This window comes from Pseudophryne corroboree, chromosome 12 (genome assembly GCF_028390025.1).
Source record: "Pseudophryne corroboree isolate aPseCor3 chromosome 12, aPseCor3.hap2, whole genome shotgun sequence".
Classification (NCBI taxonomy): Eukaryota; Metazoa; Chordata; class Amphibia; order Anura; family Myobatrachidae; genus Pseudophryne; species Pseudophryne corroboree.
The window spans coordinates 75,113,398-75,135,340 of NC_086455.1; the positions used below are offsets into that span (position 1 = coordinate 75,113,398).

A 21,943-nucleotide genomic window follows, 5' to 3' on the forward strand; every position below is an offset into this window, starting at 1 on the left:
GGGTGGGGGGCCGGCTTCTAGGGTATACCCAGGAATGGTTGAAGACCACTTCAGATGCCTGGGTACGGGAAGTCGTCACTCGAGGTTACGCCATAGCCTTCAAATACCGACCCCCTCATCGATTTTGCCAGACAGACGTCCCTTTGGACCAGACAAAGGCAAACACTCTACACTCGGTGGTACAGACTCTCCTGGATACAGGAGTCGTAGTACAGGTGCCTCTTGCTCACAGGGGCCGAGGGTGCTATTCTCCGCTGTTTCTAGTCCCGAAACTGAATGGGTCCTCCCGGCCCATTCTCAACCTCAAGGCATTGAACAGGTTTGTGAAGGTTTCCAAGTTCCGTATGGAAACCCTTAGCTCTATAGTTCTGGCCTTGGAACTTGGGGAATACATGGTCTCCCTGGACATACAGGATGCTTACCTGCATATTCCTATAGCAGTGTCACATCAACAATACCTGAGGTTCGCTATTGGCAACCTACATTACCAGTTTCGGGTGTTACCTTTTGGTTTAACAACGGCTCCGTGAGTCTTCACCAAAGTTATGGCGGTGATGACGGTGGTACACCGCCGTCAAGGGGTCAGGATACTGCCGTATCTGGACGACTTGTTAATCCTGGCAAATTACCCAGATCTTCTCATGCGTCATCTGGATATGACGGTCCGGTTTCTACAAGCCCACAGGTGGCTCATCAACTGGAAGAAATCCTCCATGGTCCCTGCTCAGAGCATTGTGCACCTGGGAGCGTTGTTGGACACTCACAACCAGAGGTTGTTCTTGTCTCAGGAGAAAGTCCTGAAGATTCAGGACAGGATTCGTTGCTTCCTTTCTCGTCCACAAGTGTCGATACATTCGGCAATGCAGGTGCTGGGCCTAATGGTATCAGCATTCGACATGGTGGAGTATGGTCAATTCCATTCTCGCCACCTCCAGAGGCTGATTCTAGCCAAGTGGGACGGCCTGCCTCACCGGATCAGATCTCAAATGATCTTCTTGACTCCGGAGGTCCGTCTGTCGCTACACAGTTGGCTCCAGGACCAACAATTGTGCAGGGGTCGTTCCTTCTGGATATCCGGTTGACGACAGATGCCAGTCTAAGAGGTTGGGGCGCGGTGCTGGAGCAACACTTCCTTCTGTGTCGGTGGACCGAGGAGGAATCTCTCCTCTCGATCAACATTCTGGAATTGCAGGCGGTCTTCAATGCCTTGGCCCAGCATTTAATTCAGAACCGTCCTGTTCATGTACAGTCGGACAACGCCACCACAGTGGCTTACATAAATCATCAAGGCGGCACTTGAAGCCGTTTGGCAATGAAGGAAGTCTCACGGATTCTGCGTTGGGCGGAACGCCATCTACCGGCCATATCGGCAATATTCATTCCGGGAGTCCTGAAATGGGAAGCGGACTTTCTCAATCGTCAGGACGTGCATGCCGGCGAGTGGGGCCTCCATCCAGAAGTGTTTCAACTCCTCGTGGAAAAGTGGAGTCTTCCAGACGTGGATCTGATGGCGTCTCAACACAATCACAAGGTTCCGGTCTTCGGAGCAAGGACAAGGGATCCTCAAGCAGCATTCGTGGATGCGCTGGCGGTGCCGTGGAGGTTTCGGCTGCCGTATGTGTTTCCTCCATGTGTCACTCCTGCCCAGGGTAATTCGGAAGTTCAAGCAAGAAAAAGGAAATCTGCTTCTCATAGCTCCAGCGTGGCCCAGACGGTACTGGTTCTCAGACCTGCAGGGCCTATCGTCAGAGCGTCCAATTCTACTTCCACAACGCCCAGACCTCCTCGTTCAGGGCCCATGTGTCTACCAGGACCTAGCCCGACTATCTTTGACGGCGTGGCTCTTGAAGCTTCCGTCTTGAGGGCTAAAGGGTTTTCTGAAGGGGTCATTAAAACTATGTTGCGGGCCCGGAAACCGGCTTCTGCTCGGATTTATCATAGGGTCTGGCATTCCTACTTTGTTTGGTGCGCATCTAACAATTATGACGCTTCCAAGTTTAGTACAGCCAAACTTTTGGTTTTTCTGCAGCAAGGCCTAGATTTAGGCCTGCGTCCGGCCTCCCTCAAGGTTCATATTTCTGCCTTGTCGGTGTGGTTTCAGAGAAAAATTGCGACTTTACCTGATGTTCATACTTTCACTCAGGGTGTGTTGCGTATCCAACCTCCCTATGTCCCGCCTGTGGCTCCTTGGGACTTGTCGGTGGTTTTGGAGGCGTTGCAGGAGCCTCCATTTGAACCTCTTGGTTCAGCTGACCTTAAGTGGCTTTCCCTTAAGGTGGTGTTCTTGCTGGCTATTGCCTCTGCTAGAAGAGTGTCGGATCTGGGTGCCTTGTTTTGTAGTTCCCCATATCTGATTTTTCACCGTGACAGGGCGGTTCTTAGGACTCGTCCCGGATATTTACCTAAGGTGGTTTCTTCGTTCCACCTTAATCAGGAGATTGTGGTTCCCGCCGTTGTCTCTCCTGATTTGTCTCCCAAAGAGCGGTCTTTGGACGTGGTACGGGCTCTCCGTATCTATGTGAAGAGAACTGCTTCTATTCGAAAATCTGATTCTCTCTTTGTTTTGTTTGGATTTCACAAACGTGGCTGGCCTGCTCACAAGCAAACTCTGGCCAGATGGATTAGAATGGTGATTGCACATGCTTATGTGAAGGCTGGTCTCTCTGCTCCTGATCACATTAAGGCCCATTCTACTCGGTCTGTTGGACCTTCTTGGGCGGCCCAACGTGGTGCGACCCTTGATCAATTGTGCAAGGCGGCTACGTGGTCCTCAGGGAACACGTTCATAAGGTTCTATGCCTTCGATACTGCCGCTTCCCAGGATGCTTCCTTGGAGGCCGGGTTCTTGTGCCCGCTACAGTGCGTCCCCTCCCATAAGGAACTGCTTTAGGACATCCCCACTGTCCAATCCTTGTGGAGCCCAGTGTACCCCGCAGCAGAAAACGAGTGTTATGGTATGAACTTACCTTTGTTAAAACTCTTTCTGCGAGGTACACTGGGCTCCACAAGGCGCCCACCCTGACGCACTTAGCTTCTTTGGGTTGGTATGGCATTAGCCGCTGACACTTCTCCTGTCGTGAGAGTGTGGTGTATGTGGCTACTAACCGTTGTCGTCTCTTTTCCTGCTACTGCATTGGGCTGGTTAACTAAAAACTGAGCTCCTGTGCTGGGAGGCGGGGTGATATAGGAGGCGGCGCTGTGCATTCTGGGAACAGTCAAAGCTTTGAGCCTGTTGGTGCCTCGGATCAAGATCCTACTCTACACCCCCATTGTCCAATCCTTGTGGAGCCCAGTGTACCTCGCAGAAAGAGTTTTAACAAAGGTAAGTTTTTACCATAAAACTCGTTTTTCTTAGCATGTACACCTCGAAAACAGGGTCATGAGTCCCAAAACGTTGTTTAACTTGTACATGTAAATTTTGAATACATTTGCATTTGAAAAGATGTGGAGTGCCGCTGATTCTTTCCCAGATAGATAGATAGACACACACACACACACACACACATATATATATATATATATATACACATATACACTCACTCATCTTTCGTCTGCGGCACTCCAAGCTTTACAAATGAACACACAACGTCAGGTAAGTTGCATTAACGTTTCAGTTCTTTAAACTGTCTTCAGAATGTCACATACAATAAAAAGAACATACCTTTTATGTAGACCACCACACCACGTGCATTCGGCCCGCCAGAGCGAGACTGCCCACCCGTCCGGTGGTGCCTTCCAATGACGTCACCACGTAGCCGCAGCTCAAGGTATATCACTGCTAATTATCATATACTGTAATCGTTAGTCGATCCAATTCCTATAAAAAACTGTCAAAGGCTATACCTTCATTCAATCCCTTAGGATGAATAACCTGTAATCTGGCAATCCTTTGTGCTTCACACTGTAGTAATTTGAGAGGTCTATTAACTACCCTAAGGGTGGGTACACACTGATAGATATATCTGCAGATCAACTGATCTGCGGGATATATCTTTGGACGTACACACGCCCGCCCAGTTCAGCTGTCAATCACCGCCGGCCGCCGCAACATATGTACGGGAGGCCGGCTGGTCGCCCGTACACACACAGCGATGCGCCAATATATTGGTAGACATATTGGCAGTCGGCTGTGCTGCGGGGCTGACGCAATATGTTTGTGAACGACGGCGTTCACAGACATATCGCCCGTACACACTAGCCGATGGACCCACGATATATCGGCCGTTCAACAGAACGGATGATATATCGGCCAGTGTGTACCCACCTTTAGAGACGGGGGTATGTGGTCTATCATCCTGTATCTAATTGAGGCTAGAGGAAGTTTCGCTGCCACAAAGTGTCTAGCGACCGGTTGGTCGCTCTCTCCCATAATTTTGAAAGATTTGCTCCATCTAAAAAAGAAGGAAGTAGATTTCTACCTTCACAGCGTAACCCTGAGTGATTACTATAAAGACAAAAAAATGCAGAGGGGTTTCAGGGTGCGCAATTGCCCAACTATTGGGAGACACGATCCCTTATTTTGTAAACGTTGGATTGCTATCATGAATAAATGTTCGCTAGATCTTACTTTACTGGTGATAGAGCAATCAATTTAGGAGCTGGAGAAAATTAAGAACAAGAATGTGGAGTTTGAGGAAATACACGTACCCACTCTCACAAGTGATGTAGATACAGAGTGGCTCACAAAATTGAACACACAGGTCAGTCAGTATAAAAGAGAGTTGATTCGTTTCAAGAAAGAAAAGCGTCTAAAAGTAGACCTTGACTATGAGAAACATACAGTATGTAAGTGGGACTCAGGTGGAGTCCAGACAACCATTTTTTAAACGACAAAAAAAACTGCATGGGAGATTTGATACTGAATCTTCAGCAGAGACCGGTAGCTCCAATACTGAAACTGAGCAAATTATACAAGCCGAGGGCCCTTAAGGGGTATCTACACGGGCAACAAAACCAGGGCAAAAAGAAAAAACACGCGACGCAGCGGGTAGAACCAGAGGAAGAGTGGGAAGACCGCTTCGGACAGGTCGCAACTAATTTGCAGTATTTCATCCTATGAGTTATCTAGTAGTGAAATAGTAGTCTTTTGGGAAAAGGTTTATCCTATGAACCTTCAAATAACTTTCAGGCGTTTCAATGGAATATTGAAAAATATTCCTTCCAACGCAAACTCAAATTAAAGGAATTCTTTGGGGGACAGAAATTAGAGCCTAAGGTGAAGGAAACAAAAATTCCAGTTTGTCTAAAACAATTCGCCCCCCGTTCCACTTTTGATCCGTTTTCTAACAATGCTAGTTTGAAAACATTAATGCACATATTGGAAGTGGAGGCACAAGACGTAGTGAAGAATTCGAGGGCACAGCATCCCAATTTAACACCCATAGAAAAACAAGCATTGAAACAGCTATCATCTAAATGGCCAAATTATCATTTGCCCTGCAGACAACAGGGGAGCGATAGTGCTTCAGGACTTATGCGACTATAAATGTGAAATCAACAACCAACTATCAGATCCAGGTGTCTATAGAAAACTTCAAGGAAGGAAGGAAGTTAAGGAAATATTGCAACGGGCTGTTGATATCAATTTCATCTCTTCAGAAACCATGGACGTTTTATTACCTGAATACCCAGTTGTGCCTCTCTTTTACACCTTGCCAAAAATTCACAAGAACGAAACGCATTCTCCTGGGTGTCCAATTGTGTCGGCCCGTGGATCCCTATAACAACCAACAGCGGTATTCCTCGATTTTCTTCTGCAACCATTAATTCAAAGAGAATCTAATTTTCTATTGGATACTACCTCTTTGTTGAATAAATTGGAAACTTTGGATTATATTCCTCCTGATTGCTTTTTAGCTAATATAGATGATGTTAGCTTATACACTTCTATTCCCCATGAGATGGGGTTAGCTGCGGTTAATAGATTTCTACTCAAGAGCGGTATTTTTTCTATACCTGTAATTGAGGTTATTGTGGCTTTGCTAGAATTGACTTAAGTGAAAATGTTTTCCTTTATGATGGGGAATTTTATTTGCAAGCAAGGGGTTGCATGATGGGTAATAGCGTCGCCCCTTCATATGCAAATATTGTGATGTTCGCGGTAGAAAAGGAATTATTTTTTTCCAACCCTCAGGTTAGCTAAAACATCATTTTATTTACCCGTTTCATTGACTATTTATTTGTCATATGGAAAGGTAGTAAATTGTTATTTGAGAACACCATCAAAGAGTATAATGAGGGGGGAGGGTCCCATTAAGTTTACTTTCGCAATCAGTGATCGTGAAATAAACTTTTTGGATGTGAACATCAGCATTACTGACCAGCAATTGGTAACCACAGTCTATTCAAAATCTACTGATAGGAATAACCTGCTTCAGGCCAATAGTTGCCATCCTAAAAGTATTGCCATCCTAAAAGAGGGTTGCCATACTCACAAATGGTAAGGATTCAGAGAATTAATAGTGATCCAGTAAGAGCAGAAGCACTAATTGAGAAATTGATACATCGGGCTATTCTTTAAAATTACTGCAAGAATCTAAGCGAAAAATTCTGTCCATGGATAGAGCATCATTACTGGTTAAAAAATAGATTAGTAGGGAGACACTAGAGAAGCTCTACTGGGTAAATAAATTTAACAACTTATCACCAGCAATTAACAGGATAGCAAGAAAACATTGGCCTTTAGTAAAATCAGATAAAAATGCAAATTTATCTAACACCGATCTTTTGTCCTATTACTCAAGCGGACGTAATCTGCGCGATATGTTAGTAAAAACGAGTCAAAAGATAGGGTGCATTTGGTGCTCGTGTCACCTGCCGATTCCTGATACCGGGAGATGCGTTCCCGCATCCCCAGACCGGGAAGAAAATTAATATCCGTTTGTTAATGGATTGTAATATGACCTTTGTGGTCTATCAAATCATTTGTCCCTGCGGACTCTCCTATGTCGGAAAGACGAAAGAAAGTTTAAAGAGAGAATGTACGCACACCGTTCTGCGATTTGTAATGCTTTAATTACGGTAGAGAGCGATCAACCGGTCGCTAGACACTTTGTGGCAGCGAAACATCCTCTAGCCTCAATTAGATACAGGATGATAGACCACATACCCCCGACTCTAAGGGGAGGTAATAGACCTCTCAACTTACTACAGTGTGAAGCACGATGGATTGCCAGATTACAGGTAATTCATCCTAAGGGACTGAATGAAGGTATAGCCTTTGGCAGTTTTTTATAGGAATTGGATCGACTATCGATTACTGTATATGATAATTAGCAGTGATATTACTTTTACGATAGCATTAAGGATTCCCCTGATGCTAGTAAGATCATTAAGTATGGTGATTTAATGCCTTACATGATATACCTTCATTTACAGCATTATCGGTATAATCTTATGTGGACTAAAGCATTATACATTGCATTGTACTGTCCTTACAGAGTTTTCATGTGATCGTGGTGATGGGTGTTTAACTATGTAACCATGGTGATGGGACACTGACACGCCTGAGCTGCGGCTACGTGGTGACGTCATTGGAAGTGCCTCTGGACGAGTGGGCAGTCCCGCTCTGGCGGGCCGAATGCACGCGGTGTGGTTGTCTACATAAAAGGTATGTTCTTTTTATTGTATGTGACATTCTGAAGACAGTTTAAAGAACTGAAACGTTAATGCAACTTATCTTACGTTGTGTGTTCATTTGTGAAGCCTGAGGTGCCGCTCCCAAAAGATGAGTATTCACATGCTTTGTGAGGGCACCGGCTGTATGTAATGTGATATTGATACGAGTGCCAGCCCTTTTCTACATTATATATAAGATAGATAGATAGACAGACAGACAGACAGACAGACAGACAGACAGACAGATAGACAGACAGATAGACCGACCATGAGACACTAACTCCAGTGTCTTACAGTTTTTGACATATCACAAAACTGAAAGCAGGATGGATCTAGCACGGAATATAGCTAATAGTTTATGATGTTGCAGCTCATGGAAAAATTCACCTTATAAACCAGTAAAATGTCTGTGCTAAAAGTGAAGGATACACATTTTCACATAGATGTCATAATTGTGTAGTGAAAGAATGGTTTTAAGGAAAGAACTAGCATGATGCAGATAGACTGATCTTTCAAAGAAAACACTTGGCACCAGCCACAGGGCAAAAACACAGCACTCAAACATACTGAACACACTGGCTCACACATCATGGTTTACCTGGACAAGCTGCTTCTGAAACAGTCTAGCAAAATGACTGTGGTTACAGGCTACAGACAGGTTGAACATCATAGCCCTGACAAAAGAGAGAGAACACAGAAGTGTTAATGTCACTACAATAGCCACTTAGCAATATCACTATATTTCGCCCATTACACCGCATATAAGAATGTTAAGCCGGTTGTTCAGCTGTTGGGCACAGGCATAAAAACTAGGCATTTATCAAGTGTAGACAGTGTTAGGGTTACTGCAAAAATAGATTGTTGACCTTGTGACTATTACGGCATTTCTGAAGTGTCGACATGAACATGTAGACATTACTACTATATCGGTATTCTTCTGTGGACAATTATGACTGTCAATAGGATACACTGAACTTGAATAAGGAGCCCTTTGGGGTTTTTTTAACCACTACTATTCTAGGACAGTGTTACTAAACTCTGCTCCTCAGTTATGCACAGCAGGTCATGGATTCTAAATGACTATTACACACATCTGAACTAATATATTTGAATGGGTTAGTAATTATCCCTCTTTTACCCTCACCAGGGCAGAGGGCAGGCAAGAGCCATATACAGAACACAGGAGCACTGCAATTCTACCTAGATGAAAGCCATGGACTCTTAAAAAAAAACAAAAAACAAAACACAAAGTAGGATTATAATTGCCTACCGGTAAATCCTTTTCTCGTAGTCCATAAGGGATATTGGCGGAATGAATTATGATGGGGTATAGACTGGGTCCAAAAGAGATGGTGGCCTCGTAAGAGGCAACCATCTTTCCCAACAGGCGAATGCATTGATGAACCGACACCCGAGCTGGCTTCAGGACATCCCGGACCATAGTTTGTATCACCAACGCTTTTTCCTGCGGAAGAAACACCTTCTGCACTTCTGTGTCCAGGATCGTTCCCAGAAAGGACAACCTCTGGGTTGGTTCCAAATGTGACTTTGGAAGGTTCAGAATCCAACCATGACTCCCGAGGAGGCGTGTTGTGAGAACAATGGACTGTAGCAGCTTCTCCTTGGACGATGCCTTTATCAGCAGATCGTCCAGATATGGAATGATGTTCACACCCTGTTTGCAGAGGAAAACCATCATTTCTACCATCACCTTGGTAAACACCCTTGGTGCTGTGGAGAGGCCGAATGGCAGGGCCTGGAACTGGAAATGACAGCCCAGCAATGCGAAACGGAGATAAGCCTGATGCGGCAGCCAGATCGGAATGTGGAGGTACGCATCCTTGATATCCAGGGATACCAGGAATTCCCCCTCTTCCAGGCCTGATATCACCGCCCTGAGAGATTCAATCTTGAACTTGAACTCCTTTAGAAAGGGGTTCAATGATTTTAGGTTCAAAATGGGCCTGACCAACCATCCAGTTTCGGTACCACGAAAAGGTTCGAATAGTAACCTTTGGGGTCTGCATGTGAGGTGGTACTGGCACAATGACCTGTGCCTCCACCAATTTTTGGACAGCGTCTTGTAGAACAGTGCTGTCTGCCAACAGAGTTGGTAAGCCTGATTTGAAAAAGCGATGAGGAGGGAGACTTTGAAATTCCAGCCTGTATCCCTGGGATACAATATCTATCACCCAGGGATCCAGGCCTGACGATACCCAGACCTGACTGAAGTGTCTGATCACACTCCCACTGGCCCAACCTCTAGGCTGCGCAGTCCACCGTCATGCGGAGGACTTTGGCGTACCTGAAGCAGGCTTTTGTTCCCTGGAAACTGCAGCTGCAGGTTTCTTGGGACTTAACTCGACCTCCCCTACAGAAGGTATTGGACGTTGTTCTGGCCCTTCTAGGCTTGTTAGGCCGAAAGGACTGCGTTGCAGATGAAGAGAAGGATTTCTTCGGAGCAGGTGCTGCTGAGGGAAGAAACGGAGACTTACCCGCTGTAGCCGTGGATATCCACGCGTCTAGAGCGTCTCCAGAGAGAGCCTGACCTGTATAGGGTAGGGACTCCACACTTTTTCTGGATTCAGCGTCGGCTGACCACTGGCGCAGCCACAGTCCCTGACGAGCTGAAACAGACATGGAAGATATTCCCGCAGCCATGGAACCCAGGTCTTTCATGGATTCTACCATAAAACCTGCTGAATCATGTATATTGCGTAAATATAATGCAACATCATCCCTATCCATCCTATCCAAATCCTCAAGTAAGGTAGCTGACCACTTTACTATTGCCTTTGCAATCCATGCGGTAGCAATAGTGGAACGTAATATCGCCCCTGAAGCAGAGTACATTGATTTAAGCGTGTTATCAATTATTCTATAAGCCGGCTCCTTTAAGGCAGTAGATCCTGGAACAGGCAAAACCACCTTCTTTGAGAGTCTGGACACAGATGCGTCAACAATCAGCGGGTTTTCCCATTTTTTCCTATCCTCCTCAGGGAAAGGAAACGCCACTTGGACCCTTTTAGGGACCTGGAATTTTTTCTCAGGGTTTACCCATGCTTTTTCAAATATAGCATTCAATTCCTTTGATGCAGGGAAGGTTAGCGAGGCTTTTTTAATTTTCAGTAAAGAAAGCCTCCTCAACCTGCTCAGGTGTGGTATCATTAACATTCAAAACATCCCTGATAGCCTCTATCAACAATTGCACCCCCCTTGCAAGAGATGTGGACCCCTGCAACAAATACCCATCACCGTCTGTGGTATCAGAATCGGTATCCGTGTCGTCTTGTGTGACATGCACAAGCGCACGTTTGTGGGGGTATATAGCGGGGCGTCCTGAGGTACCAGAAACCGGCCAAACTGCCATAGAGCTCTGTAATACCTGGGTTGCAGATTTATTACTTACGACCCTGTCAGAAAACTGATAAATCCAAGATTTGATAGAGGAAAACCACTCAGGCTCCCTTGCTGGTATCTGTGCTAAACCAGTGCTATCCTGATTACATGGAATGGGATCATTCTGGGAGGATAAATCCTCTGCAGCATATGACAAAGTGTCCCTGGACATAGCTAAAGGAGACCACCAAACACTCCACACACACAGGTGAGGGCAGACAGAGTTTCCCCCCCAAGAATGGCAAGAGAGACACGGAGATTGGAGCCAACCCACACACAGCGCTTTTAAGCAAAGGGAGACCCCTTGTCAGTGCTGACTGTGCACCTTAATAGGACACACAGTCTTATTACAGCCTCCGCTCCCTTCTACAACCCCCTGGTACCGTGTACAGATAGCTGGAGTTGCTGTGGAGGTACCTGTTCTTCCTCTCAGCGCTGTGCAGGCAGAAAAATGGCGCTGAAACGCTGCTGGGTCCGCTCTGAGAAGCTCCGCCCCCTTAATGGCGCGGTCTTCCCGCTCTTCATGGATTATACTGGCCTGAGGAATTTGTGCTGGCTGAGATCCGAGGACCCCGACAGGCTTCTGGACCAGTGTAGGGGGTAAGCGCTGGCCCAGGGCGCCCCTCAAAGCGCCGCACCATGTACCACTGAGCCTTCCCAGGAGCGTAGTGGTACTGCGGCTCCCTCCCCGCTGCCGCCATCTTCACACCGGCCCCCTGCTTGCTAAGGGGGTCGGTGTCTCACTCACCACTTCTTCAGCTCTGTAAGAGGTTGGCAGCATGCTGCTGGGGCGAGCGGTCCCCTGTGGCGGAGACCGATCAGACCCCCCTGGAGCTGTGTCCAGTCAGCAGAGACAGTGGCTCAGACCCCGCAGGGCGGACTCTGCTTTCCCCCTTAGTCCCTCGCTGCAGGGAGTCTGTTGCCAGCAGCCTCCCTGTAAAAACTTTACTAGAAAAGCTCTGTAGAGCTTCTCTAGCTGTGACCGGCTCCTCCGGGCACATTTTCTAAACTGGGTCTGGTAGGAGGGGTATAGAGGGAGGAGCCAGCTCACACTCTCAAACTCTTAAAGTGCCAATGGCTCCTGGTGGACCCGGGTGGTATTAATGTGGAGTCCAGCATACTCTAGGACGTAAGAGAAACACTTGATGGTGAAGCACCCACTCTCCCGGGTGGAGATCATGACAACTCAAGAAGTCGGCTTACCAGTTTTCCAATACCGGAAGGAAGACAGAGGACAGTTCTCTTGTATTTCTTTCTGCCCAGAGTCGTATCTTTGACACCTCTCGCATGCAGGCCCTACTTTTTGTTCCTCCCTGTCGACTGATGTATGCTACTGCCGTGGCGTTGTCCAACTGTACCTGGATCGCGTGATCCCTAAGTAGAGGAGAGGCCTGAATCAGGGCATTGTAGATCGCCCGAAGTTCCAGAATGTTGATCGAAAGGAGGGCTTCGTGGGCTGACCACCTGCCCTGGAACTGTGCTCCCTGGGTGACAGCTCCCCATCCTCTCAGACTCGCATCTGTCGTGAGGAGGATCCAATCCCGAATCCCGAAACGTCGGCCTTCCAGTAGGTTGGAGGACTGCAGCCACCACAGGAGGGAAATCCTGGCCTGCGGTGACAGCCGAATTATCCGGTGCATCTTAAGATGTGATCCGGACCACTTGCTCAGGAGATCTAATTGAAATGTTCTGGCATGGAACCTTCCATACTGGATCGCCTCGTAAGAGGCAACCATCTTCCCCAACAATCTTATTGGATGGATGGATATTCGAGTAGGCCGGAGAACCATGTGGACCATCTCCTGAAGTGTTCTCGCTTTTTCCTCTGGGAGGAACCCTTTCTGGGCCACAGCATCCAGCAACATTCCCAATTGAGGATCCACCCATGGTGTGACCGAAGCTGAATAGTGCGATCGATATAGAGAAATAAAAGCTCCCTGGATCTCGCTTTTATTAAGAGATCGTCCAGATAAGGGACAACATTGACGCCCTTGACCTGGAGTTGGAACATGATCTCCGCCATCACCTTCGTGAATACCCTCGGAGCTGTGGACAGGCCGAAGGGTAGCGCCTGGAACTGGTAATGATCGTTCAGTAGGGCAAATCTCAGGTAAGCCTGAAGAGGTGGACAAATAGGGATATGGAGATAGGCATCCTTGATATCCAGGGAGATCATGAATTCTTGTCCTTCCAGACTCGCTATCACTGCTCGCAAGGATTCCATCTTGAACCTGAAAACCTTTAGGTAAGGGTTCAAGGATTTCAGATTCAGAGAGGGTCTTACTGAACCGTCCGGTTTCGGCACCACGAACAGGTTGGAGTAGCAACCCTTTCCCTGTTGATGCAGCGGCACTGGATTGGGCCAACTTTAGGATGGCCTGTTGCAGCGTAACTCGTGTATCCTCCAAAGCTGGTAAGCTTGATTTGAAAAATCGATGGGGACGAGTACTGTCTAACTCGAAGCTTGTAGCCCTGAATAATGAGGTCCTTGACTCAGGTATCCTGGCAGCAATTTTCCCAGATGTGGCTAAAATGACGCAGCCGAGCTCCCACCTCAAGATCCCCTCGGGGTGGGTGGGCACCGTCATGCTGAGGCCTTAGTGGAAGCTGTACCGGTGCTCTCTTGAGAACTGGCGATTGCTGGTTTTCTTGTCTTACCTCTGGTGACTCTAGCCACGTTGGAGGCAACTCTGGCCCTAGATCTAAACCTGACAGACTGAAAGGACTGGGTAGACGGCTCTGGGTAGGTACGCCTAGCCGGCGGGGCCACAGAGGGGAGAAACGTGGATTTCCCCGCAGTAACTTTAGAAATCCACGTATCCAATTCTACCCCGAAGAGCCATTCCCTTGAAAGGGGAAAGACTTGACACTGCGCTTAGACTCTGCATCCACTATCCACTGACGCAACCACAAAGCCCTGCAATAGCAGTGGTCCTAGCATTAATATTGCCTATCTCCTTGAGAGTCCCAAAGGACACGTGCAGTGTCCTGAATGTGTTTCAGGTGAGTCACACTAGTGACTGCATATTCACCCCGAGAGGTAATCTTGAATCTGAGTAGCCCAGATATGAATGGCATGAGTCATCCAGCAAACTGATATGACCAGTCTTTGAAACATACCCGCTGCTGTGTAGATAGATTTTAGTGTAGTCTCTATCTTCCTATCCCCAGGGTCCTTCATGGTGAAGGAGACCGGGGCTGACAGTACCGCCTTCTTGGTTAGGTGCGAGAATGATACGTCCACAGCCGGGGGTTCTTCCCAGAATTTTCTGCCTTCAGAAGAAAATGGGAAAGTGTGCGTAAACTGTTTTGACACTTGGTATTTTTTATCTGAATTTTTCCAGGCTAACTTAAATAGGTCATCTAACTCTGCAAAATCTGGGAAAGTGACACTGGGCTTGTTCTGTGTGAAGAAAAACGACTGCTGTGTCACAGCGTCCTCTAGAGGGAGTTTTAATACGTCCCGTATAGCTAAAATGAGGGGATCAATACCCTGTGCAGAAGGGGAATCCCCAGTAATAGGTTCCAACTCCCCCCCTCCTCCAGTATTTCCTCATCTGAATCTGAGAGTGAAGCAGGTAACCCACGTTTTTGTGGTCCTGAATTAGTGGGGGGTGGGGGCTGCTCTGCCCTTGCAGGCAGGTCTTTAACAGCCTGCTGCAATTGTTGAGTTTTTTGAGCATTAGCAGTGAGCTGAGATATCTGACATGTTTTTTATAGCACCTAGCCAGGAAGGCTCTTGACCCCCACCCCCTCACTGTGCTGTGAGGACTGACTACATTGCTTACATGATAATGAACCAGGCGTAGGAGGAGAGAATCTGGTGCGACAAACACTGCATACTTGGTGTTTTACCATGTTTACAGTAAACACTACACACACACACACACACACACACACACACAGACAAGTAATATGATAGCAAGCCTGTCCTAACTGTATGTGAGAGGGAGACACAGGGAAAGGAACAGCACACCCAAGCTAAGCAGCCCCAGTGAAGCTGCAAGCTGATATATCACGGTGAAACAGAGTTTTATTTTCTCCTTTCCAGGACACAGATTAGTGTACAATAGCGGCTCTCACCCTTTGCTACACCCCTGTACCAGTTTTCCTGTGTATCCTGAATGTCTGGAGGAGCTGTGTGTGCCTGCTGCTGCAGCTTTAAGTAGAGGCGCCAAGACACAGCCGGTCCCGCTCTGAGGAAGCTCCGCCCCCTGTAATGGCGCCGGAGTTTCAATCATATTTATACTGGCAAAAGTCTCCCCTTGAGTAAAAAACATCACACAAGTGCTAGTTTTACCAACCACTGCCAGTGTATACAGGAGAGTTATAGCTGCCCCCCCCCCCCCGCCCCCAGGAGGGTCCTGTATGCCGCCCATGCGTTCTGACGCACCAAGAACTGGGGGACCCCCCTAGCAGGGCCCCCGGTTTGTACTCACCACTGATTTCGACTTCAGGCTATCGTTAGGGGTGTGCAACAACCTCTAAGGACGGTGGTCCTGCAGCAGGGAAGCGGCTCTGACACCTCGCAAGGCCGGTGACCGTTTTGCCCCTAACTCCCACGGTGCAGGTATGCTGTTGCCCAAACAGCATACCAAAAAATAAGATTTTACTTACCGGTAAATCTATTTCTCGTAGTCCGTAGTGGATGCTGGGGACTCCGTAAGGACCATGGGGAATAGACGGGCTCCGCAGGAGACAGGGCACTGTAAGAAATAATTAGGACTACTGGTGTGCACTGGCTCCTCCCTCTATGTCCCTCCTCCAGACCTCAGTTAAGGAAACTGTGCCCGGAAGAGCGGATAGTACAAAGAAAGGATTTTGGAATCCAGGGTAAGACTCATACCAGCCACACCAATCACACCGTATAACTTGTGATAACTATACCCAGTTAACAGTATGAACAACAACAGAGCATCAGATAAACCTGATGCAACCATAAAATAACCCTTATTTAAGCAATAACTATATACAAGTATCGCAGAAGAAGTCCGCACTTGGGACGGGCGCCCAGCATCAACTATGGACTACGAGAAATAGATTTACCGGTAAGTAAAATCTTATTTTCTCTAACGTCCTAGTGGATGCTGGGGACTCCGTAAGGACCATGGGGATTATACCAAAGCTCCCAAACGGGCGGGAGAGTGCGGATGACTCTGCAGCACCGAATGAGCAAACACAAGGTCCTCCTCAGCCAGGGTATCAAACTTGTAGAATTTTGCAAACGTGTTTGAACCCGACCAAGTAGCTGCTCGGCATAGCTGTAATGCCGAGACCCCTCGGGCAGCCGCCCAAGAAGAGCCCACCTTCCTTGTGGAGTGGGCTTTTACAGATTTTGGATGCGGCAATCCAGCCGCAGAATGAGCCTGCTGAATCGTGTTACAGATCCAGCGAGCAATAGTTTGCTTTGAAGCAGGAGCACCCAGCTTGTTGTATGCATACAGGATAAACAGCGAGTCAGTTTTCCTGACTCCAGCCGTTCTGGCTACATAAATCTTCAAAGCCCTGACTACATCTAGTAACTTGGAATCCTCCAAGTCACGAGTAGCCGCAGGCACCACAACAGGTTGGTTCAAATGAAAAGATGACACCACCTTCGGCAGAAATTGCAGACGAGTCCGTAATTCTGCCCTGTCCATATGGAAAACCAGATAGGGGCTTTTACATGACAAAGCCGCCAATTCTGACACACGCCTAGCCGAAGCTAAGGCCAATAGCATGACCACTTTCCACGTTAGAGACTTTAACTCCACGGTCTTAAGTGGCTCAAACCAGTGAGATTTCAGGAAACTCAACACCACGTTAAGATCCCAAGGTGCCACTGGTGGCACAAAAGGGGGCTAAATATGCAGCACTCCCTTTACAAACGTCTGAACCTCAGGAAGAGAAGCCAGTTCCTTTTGAAAGAAAATGGATAGGGCCGAAATCTGGACCTTTATGGACCCTAATTTTAAGCCCATAGTCACTCCCGACTGTAGGAAGTGAAGGAAACGGCCCAGCTGGAATTCCTCTGTAGGGGCCTTCCTGGCCTCACACCAAGCAACATATTTTCGCCATATACGGTGATAATGTTTTGCTGTCACGTCCTTCCTAGCCTTTATCAGCGTAGGAATAACTTCATCCGGAATGCCTTTTTCCGCTAGGATCCTGCGTTCAACCGCCATGCCGTCAAACACAGCCGCGGTAAGTCTTGGAACAGACAGGGCCCCTGTTGCAACAGATCCTGTCTGAGAGGCAGAGGCCATGGGTCCTCTGTGAGCATTTCTTGCAGTTCCGGGTACCAAGTCCTTCTTGGCCAATCCGGAACAATGAGTATTGTTCTCACTCCTCTTTTTCTTACGATTATCAACACCTTGGGTATGAGAGGAAGAGGAGGAAACACATAAACCGACTGGAACACTCACGGTGTCACTACTGCGTCCACAGCTATCGCCTGAGGGTCTCTTGACCTGGCGCAATACCTTTGTAGCTTTTTGTTGAGGCGGGATGCCATCATGTCCACCTGTGGCAGTTCCCATCGATTTGTAATCTGTGTGAAGACTTCCTGATGAAGTTCCCACTCTCCCGGGTGGAGGTCGTGCCTGCTGAGGAAGTCTGCTTCCCAGTTGTCCACTCCCGGAATGAACACTGCTGACAGTGCCTGCACGTGATTCTCCGCCCAGCGAAGAATTCTGGTGGCTTCTGCCATCGCCACCCTGCTTCTTGTGCCGCCCTGGCGGTTTACATGAGCCACCGCGATGATGTTGTCTGACTGAATCAGCACCAGTTGGTTGCGAAGCAGAGGCTCCGCTTGATTCAGGGCGTTGTATATGGCCCTTAGTTCCAGGATATTGATGTGCAGACAAGTCTCCTGACTTGACCACAGCCCCTGGAAGTTTCTTCCCTGAGTGACTGCCCCCCCCACCCTCGGAGGCTTGCATCCGTGGTCAGCAGGACCCAGTCCTGTATGCCAAACCTGCGGCCCTCGAGAAGGTGAGCACTCTGCAGCTACCACAGAAGAGACACCCTGGCCCTGGGGGATAGGGTGATCAGCCGATGCATCTGAAGATGTGATCCGGACCACTTGTCCAACAGATCCCACTGAAAGGTCCTTGCATGGAACCTGCCGAAGGGAATGGCTTCGTATGACGCCACCATCTTTCCCAGGACTCGCGTGCATTGATGCACCAACACCCGTTTTGGTTTTAAGAGGTCTCTGACCAGAGTCACGAGCTCCTGGGCCTTCTCCTCCGGGAGAAAAATCTTCTTCTGGTCTGTGTCCAGAATCATGCCCAGGAAGGGCAGTCTCGTCGTAGGAATCAGCTGCAACTTTGGAATGTTCAGAATCCAGCCGTGCTGTTGTAACACCTCCCGAGAGTGTGCTACGCTGATCAGCAACTGCTCTCTGGATCTCGCCTTTATGAGGAGATCGTCCAAGTATGGGATAATTGCGACTCCTCGCTTTCGCAGAAGCACCATCATTTCTGCCATCATCGTGGTAAATATTCTCGGTGCCGTGGACAGACAAAACGGCAACGTCTGGAATTGGTAATGACAGTCCTGTACCACAAATCTGAGGTACTCCTGATGAGGTGGATAAATGGGGACATGCAGGTAAGCATCCTTTATGTCCAGAGACACCATAAAATCCCCCTCTTCCAGGCTCGCAATAACCGCCCTGAGCGATTCCATCTTGAACTTGAACCTTTTCAGGTAAATGTTTAGGGATTTTAAATTCAATATGGGTCTGACCGAACCGTCCGGTTTCGGAACCACAAACATTGTGGAATAGTAACCCCTTCCCTGTTGAGGGAGGGGAACCTGTACCACCACCTGCTGGAGATATAATTTATAAATTGCCGCTAACACTACTTCCCTTTCTATGGGGGAAGCTGGCAGGGCCGATTTGAGGTAACGGTGAGGGGGCATCACTTCGAATTCCAGCTTGTATCCCTGAGACACAATCTGTATAGCCCAGGGATCCACCTGTGAGCGAACCCACTGGTGGCTGAAATTTCGGAGACGCGCCCCCACCGCTCCTGGCTCCACCTGTGGAGCCCCAGCGTCATGCGGTGGATTTAGTGGAAGCCGGGGAGGACTTCTGTTCCTGGGAACTAGCTGGATTGTGCAGCTTCTTTCCTCTACCCCTGCCTCTGGCAAGAAAAGACGCACCTCGGACTTTCTTGCCTCTTTCCGACCGAAAGGACTGCATTTGGTAATACGGTGCTTTCTTCGGTTGTGAGGGAATATATGGCAAAAAATTTGACTTCCCAGCCGTAGCTGTGGAAACTAGGTCCGAGAGACCGTCCCTAAACAATTCCTCACCCTTATAAGGTAAAACCTCCATGTGCTTTTTTGAGTCGGCATCACCTGTCCATTGCCGAGTCCACAGGACCCTTCTGGCAGAAATTGACATTGCATTTATTCTAGAGCCCAGTAGGCAAATGTCCCTCTGGGCATCCCTCATATATAGGACAGCGTCTTTTATATGCCCCAGGGTCAGTAAAATGGTATCCTTGTCTAACGTATCCAGTTCCTCAGACAGATTATCTGTCCATGCTGCTACAGCACTACACATCCAGGCCGACGCAATTGCCGGCCTCAGTAGAGTACCTGAATGTGTATAAACAGACTTCAGGATACCTTCCTGCTTCCTATCTGCAGGATCCTTTAGGGAGGCCGTATCCTGCGACGGCAGGGCCACCTTCTTAGATAAGCGTGTCAAAGCTTTGTCTACCCTAGGGGATGATTCCCAGCGTAACCTGTCCGTTGGTGGGAAAGGATACGCCATCAGTAACCGTTTGGAAATCTGCACTTTCCTATCAGGGGAATCCCAAGCTTTTTCACATAACTCATTTAACTCATGTGAAGGGGAAAGGTCACTTCTTGCCTTTTTTCCCCAAACATATAAACCCTCTTGTCAGGGACCGGGTTTACCTCTGAAATGTGCAATACATCCTTCATAGCTATAATCATGTAGCAGATATAATAATAATAATTTTTATTTATATAGCGCTCTTTCTCCAACAGGACTCAAGGCGCTTTACAGATGGCTTTAGCCATTTTAGGTTGCAACTTTGCATCATCGCCATCGACACTGGAGTCAGAATCCGTGTCGATATCTGTGTCAACAATCTGGGATAGTGGGCGCTTCTGAGACCCTGACGGCCTCTGTGCTGTAGGATCAGGCATGGGTTGAGACCCTGACTGTCCCAAGGCTTCAGCTTTATCCAACCTTTTATGCAAGGAGTTTACATTATCATTTAACACCTTCCACATATCCATCCAATCAGGTGTCGGCGCCGTCGGCGGAGACCCCACATTCATCTGCACCTGCTCTGCTTCCACATAGCCTTCCTCGTCAAACATGTCGACACAATCGTACCGACACATCACACACAAGGCCTTTTGGAGAGACAGAGAGAGAGTATGCCAGCACACACCCCAGCGCTATGTAACCCAGGAATTACACAGTAACTTAGTGTTTACCCAGTAGCTGCTGTATTAGTGATTTTGCGCTAAATGTATGTGCCCCCCCTCTCTTTTTACCCTCTTTCTACCGTGATTCTGCAGGGGAGAGCCTGGGGAGCTTCCTCTCAGCGGAGCTGTGGAGAGATAATGGCGCTGGTGAGTGCTGAGGAAGAAGCCACGCCCCCTCAGCGGCTGGCTTCTGTCCCGCGATTTTGTGAAAAATAATGGCGGGGGCTCATGCATATATACAGTGCCCAGCTGTATATATGCTCTATTTTGCCAGGAGGTACTCAATTGCTGCCCAGGGCGCCCCCCCATGCGCCCTGCACCCTACAGTGACCGGAGTGTGTGGGTTAGTGTGGGAGCAATGGCGCACAGCTGCAGTGCTGTGCGCTACCTCATATGAAGACAGGAGTCTTCTGCCGCCGATTTTGATGTCTTCTTGCTTCACTCGCCGGCTTCTGTCTTCTGGCTCTGCGAGGGGGACGGCGGCGCAGCTCAGGGATCGGACGACCAAGGGTGAGTTCCTGTGTTCGATCCCTCTGGAGCTAATGGTGTCCAGGAGCCTAAGAAGCACAACCTATCCGCAGTTAGTAGGTTTGCTTCTCTCCCCTCAGTCCCACGTAGCAGAGAGTCTGTTGCCAGCAGATCTCTCTGAAAATAAAAAAATCCTAATAAAATACTTTCTTATTAGCAAGCTCAGGAGAGCTCACTAAAGTGCACCCAGCTCTGTCCGGGCACAGATTCTAACTGAGGTCTGGAGGAGGGACATAGAGGGAGGAGCCAGTGCACACCAGTAGTCTTATTAGCAAGCTCAGGAGAGCTCACTAAAGTGCACCCAGCTCTGTCCGGGCACAGATTCTAACTGAGGTCTGGAGGAGGGACATAGAGGGAGGAGCCAGTGCACACCAGTAGTCCTAATTCTTTCTTAGAGTGCCCTGTCTCCTGCGGAGCCCGTCTATTCCCCATGGTCCTTACGGAGTCCCCAGCATCCACTAGGACAGAGGTTCTCAAACTCGGTCCTCGGGGGCACACACAGTGCATGTTTTGCAGGTCTCCTCACAGAATCGCAAGTGAAATAATTAGCTCCACCTGTGGACCTTTTAAAATGTGTCAGTGAGTAATTAATACACCTGTGCACCTGCTGGGTTACCTGCAAAACATGCACTGTGTGTGCCCCCGAAGACCGAGTTTGAGAACCTCTGCACTAGGACGTTAAGAGAAATAATAAAAATTTTAAATAAACTGAAGAAAACACTCTGGAGCTCCCAGATTGTGCATCCTCTCCTGAGGGCACATTTTTCTAAACTGCCTGTGGGAGGGGGCATAGAGGGGAGGAGACAGCACACCCAGTTGAAGAAATTTAAAAGTGCACCGTCTCCTTCGGATCCCGTCCTTAACCCATCGTACTATATTCCCCCAATATCCCTTATGGATGTTAGAGAAAGAACAACAAGGAAGAGGAGATAGCACAAAA

At 48.2% G+C, this 21,943-nt stretch overlaps 1 protein-coding gene across 2 annotated transcripts in view; it reads right to left on the reverse strand.

Annotated features, from left to right (window-relative positions):
- The window catches only part of CDAN1 (codanin 1), a 390,144-nt gene that overhangs the window by 218,906 nt on the left and 149,295 nt on the right, over positions 1-21,943 (reverse strand). For both annotated transcript variants that reach the window (XM_063947654.1, XM_063947653.1), the window contains exon 10: positions 8,216-8,291. In XM_063947654.1, coding sequence (XP_063803724.1) covers positions 8,216-8,291 — 76 coding nt within the window. The remainder of the gene's footprint in view (positions 1-8,215; positions 8,292-21,943) is intronic.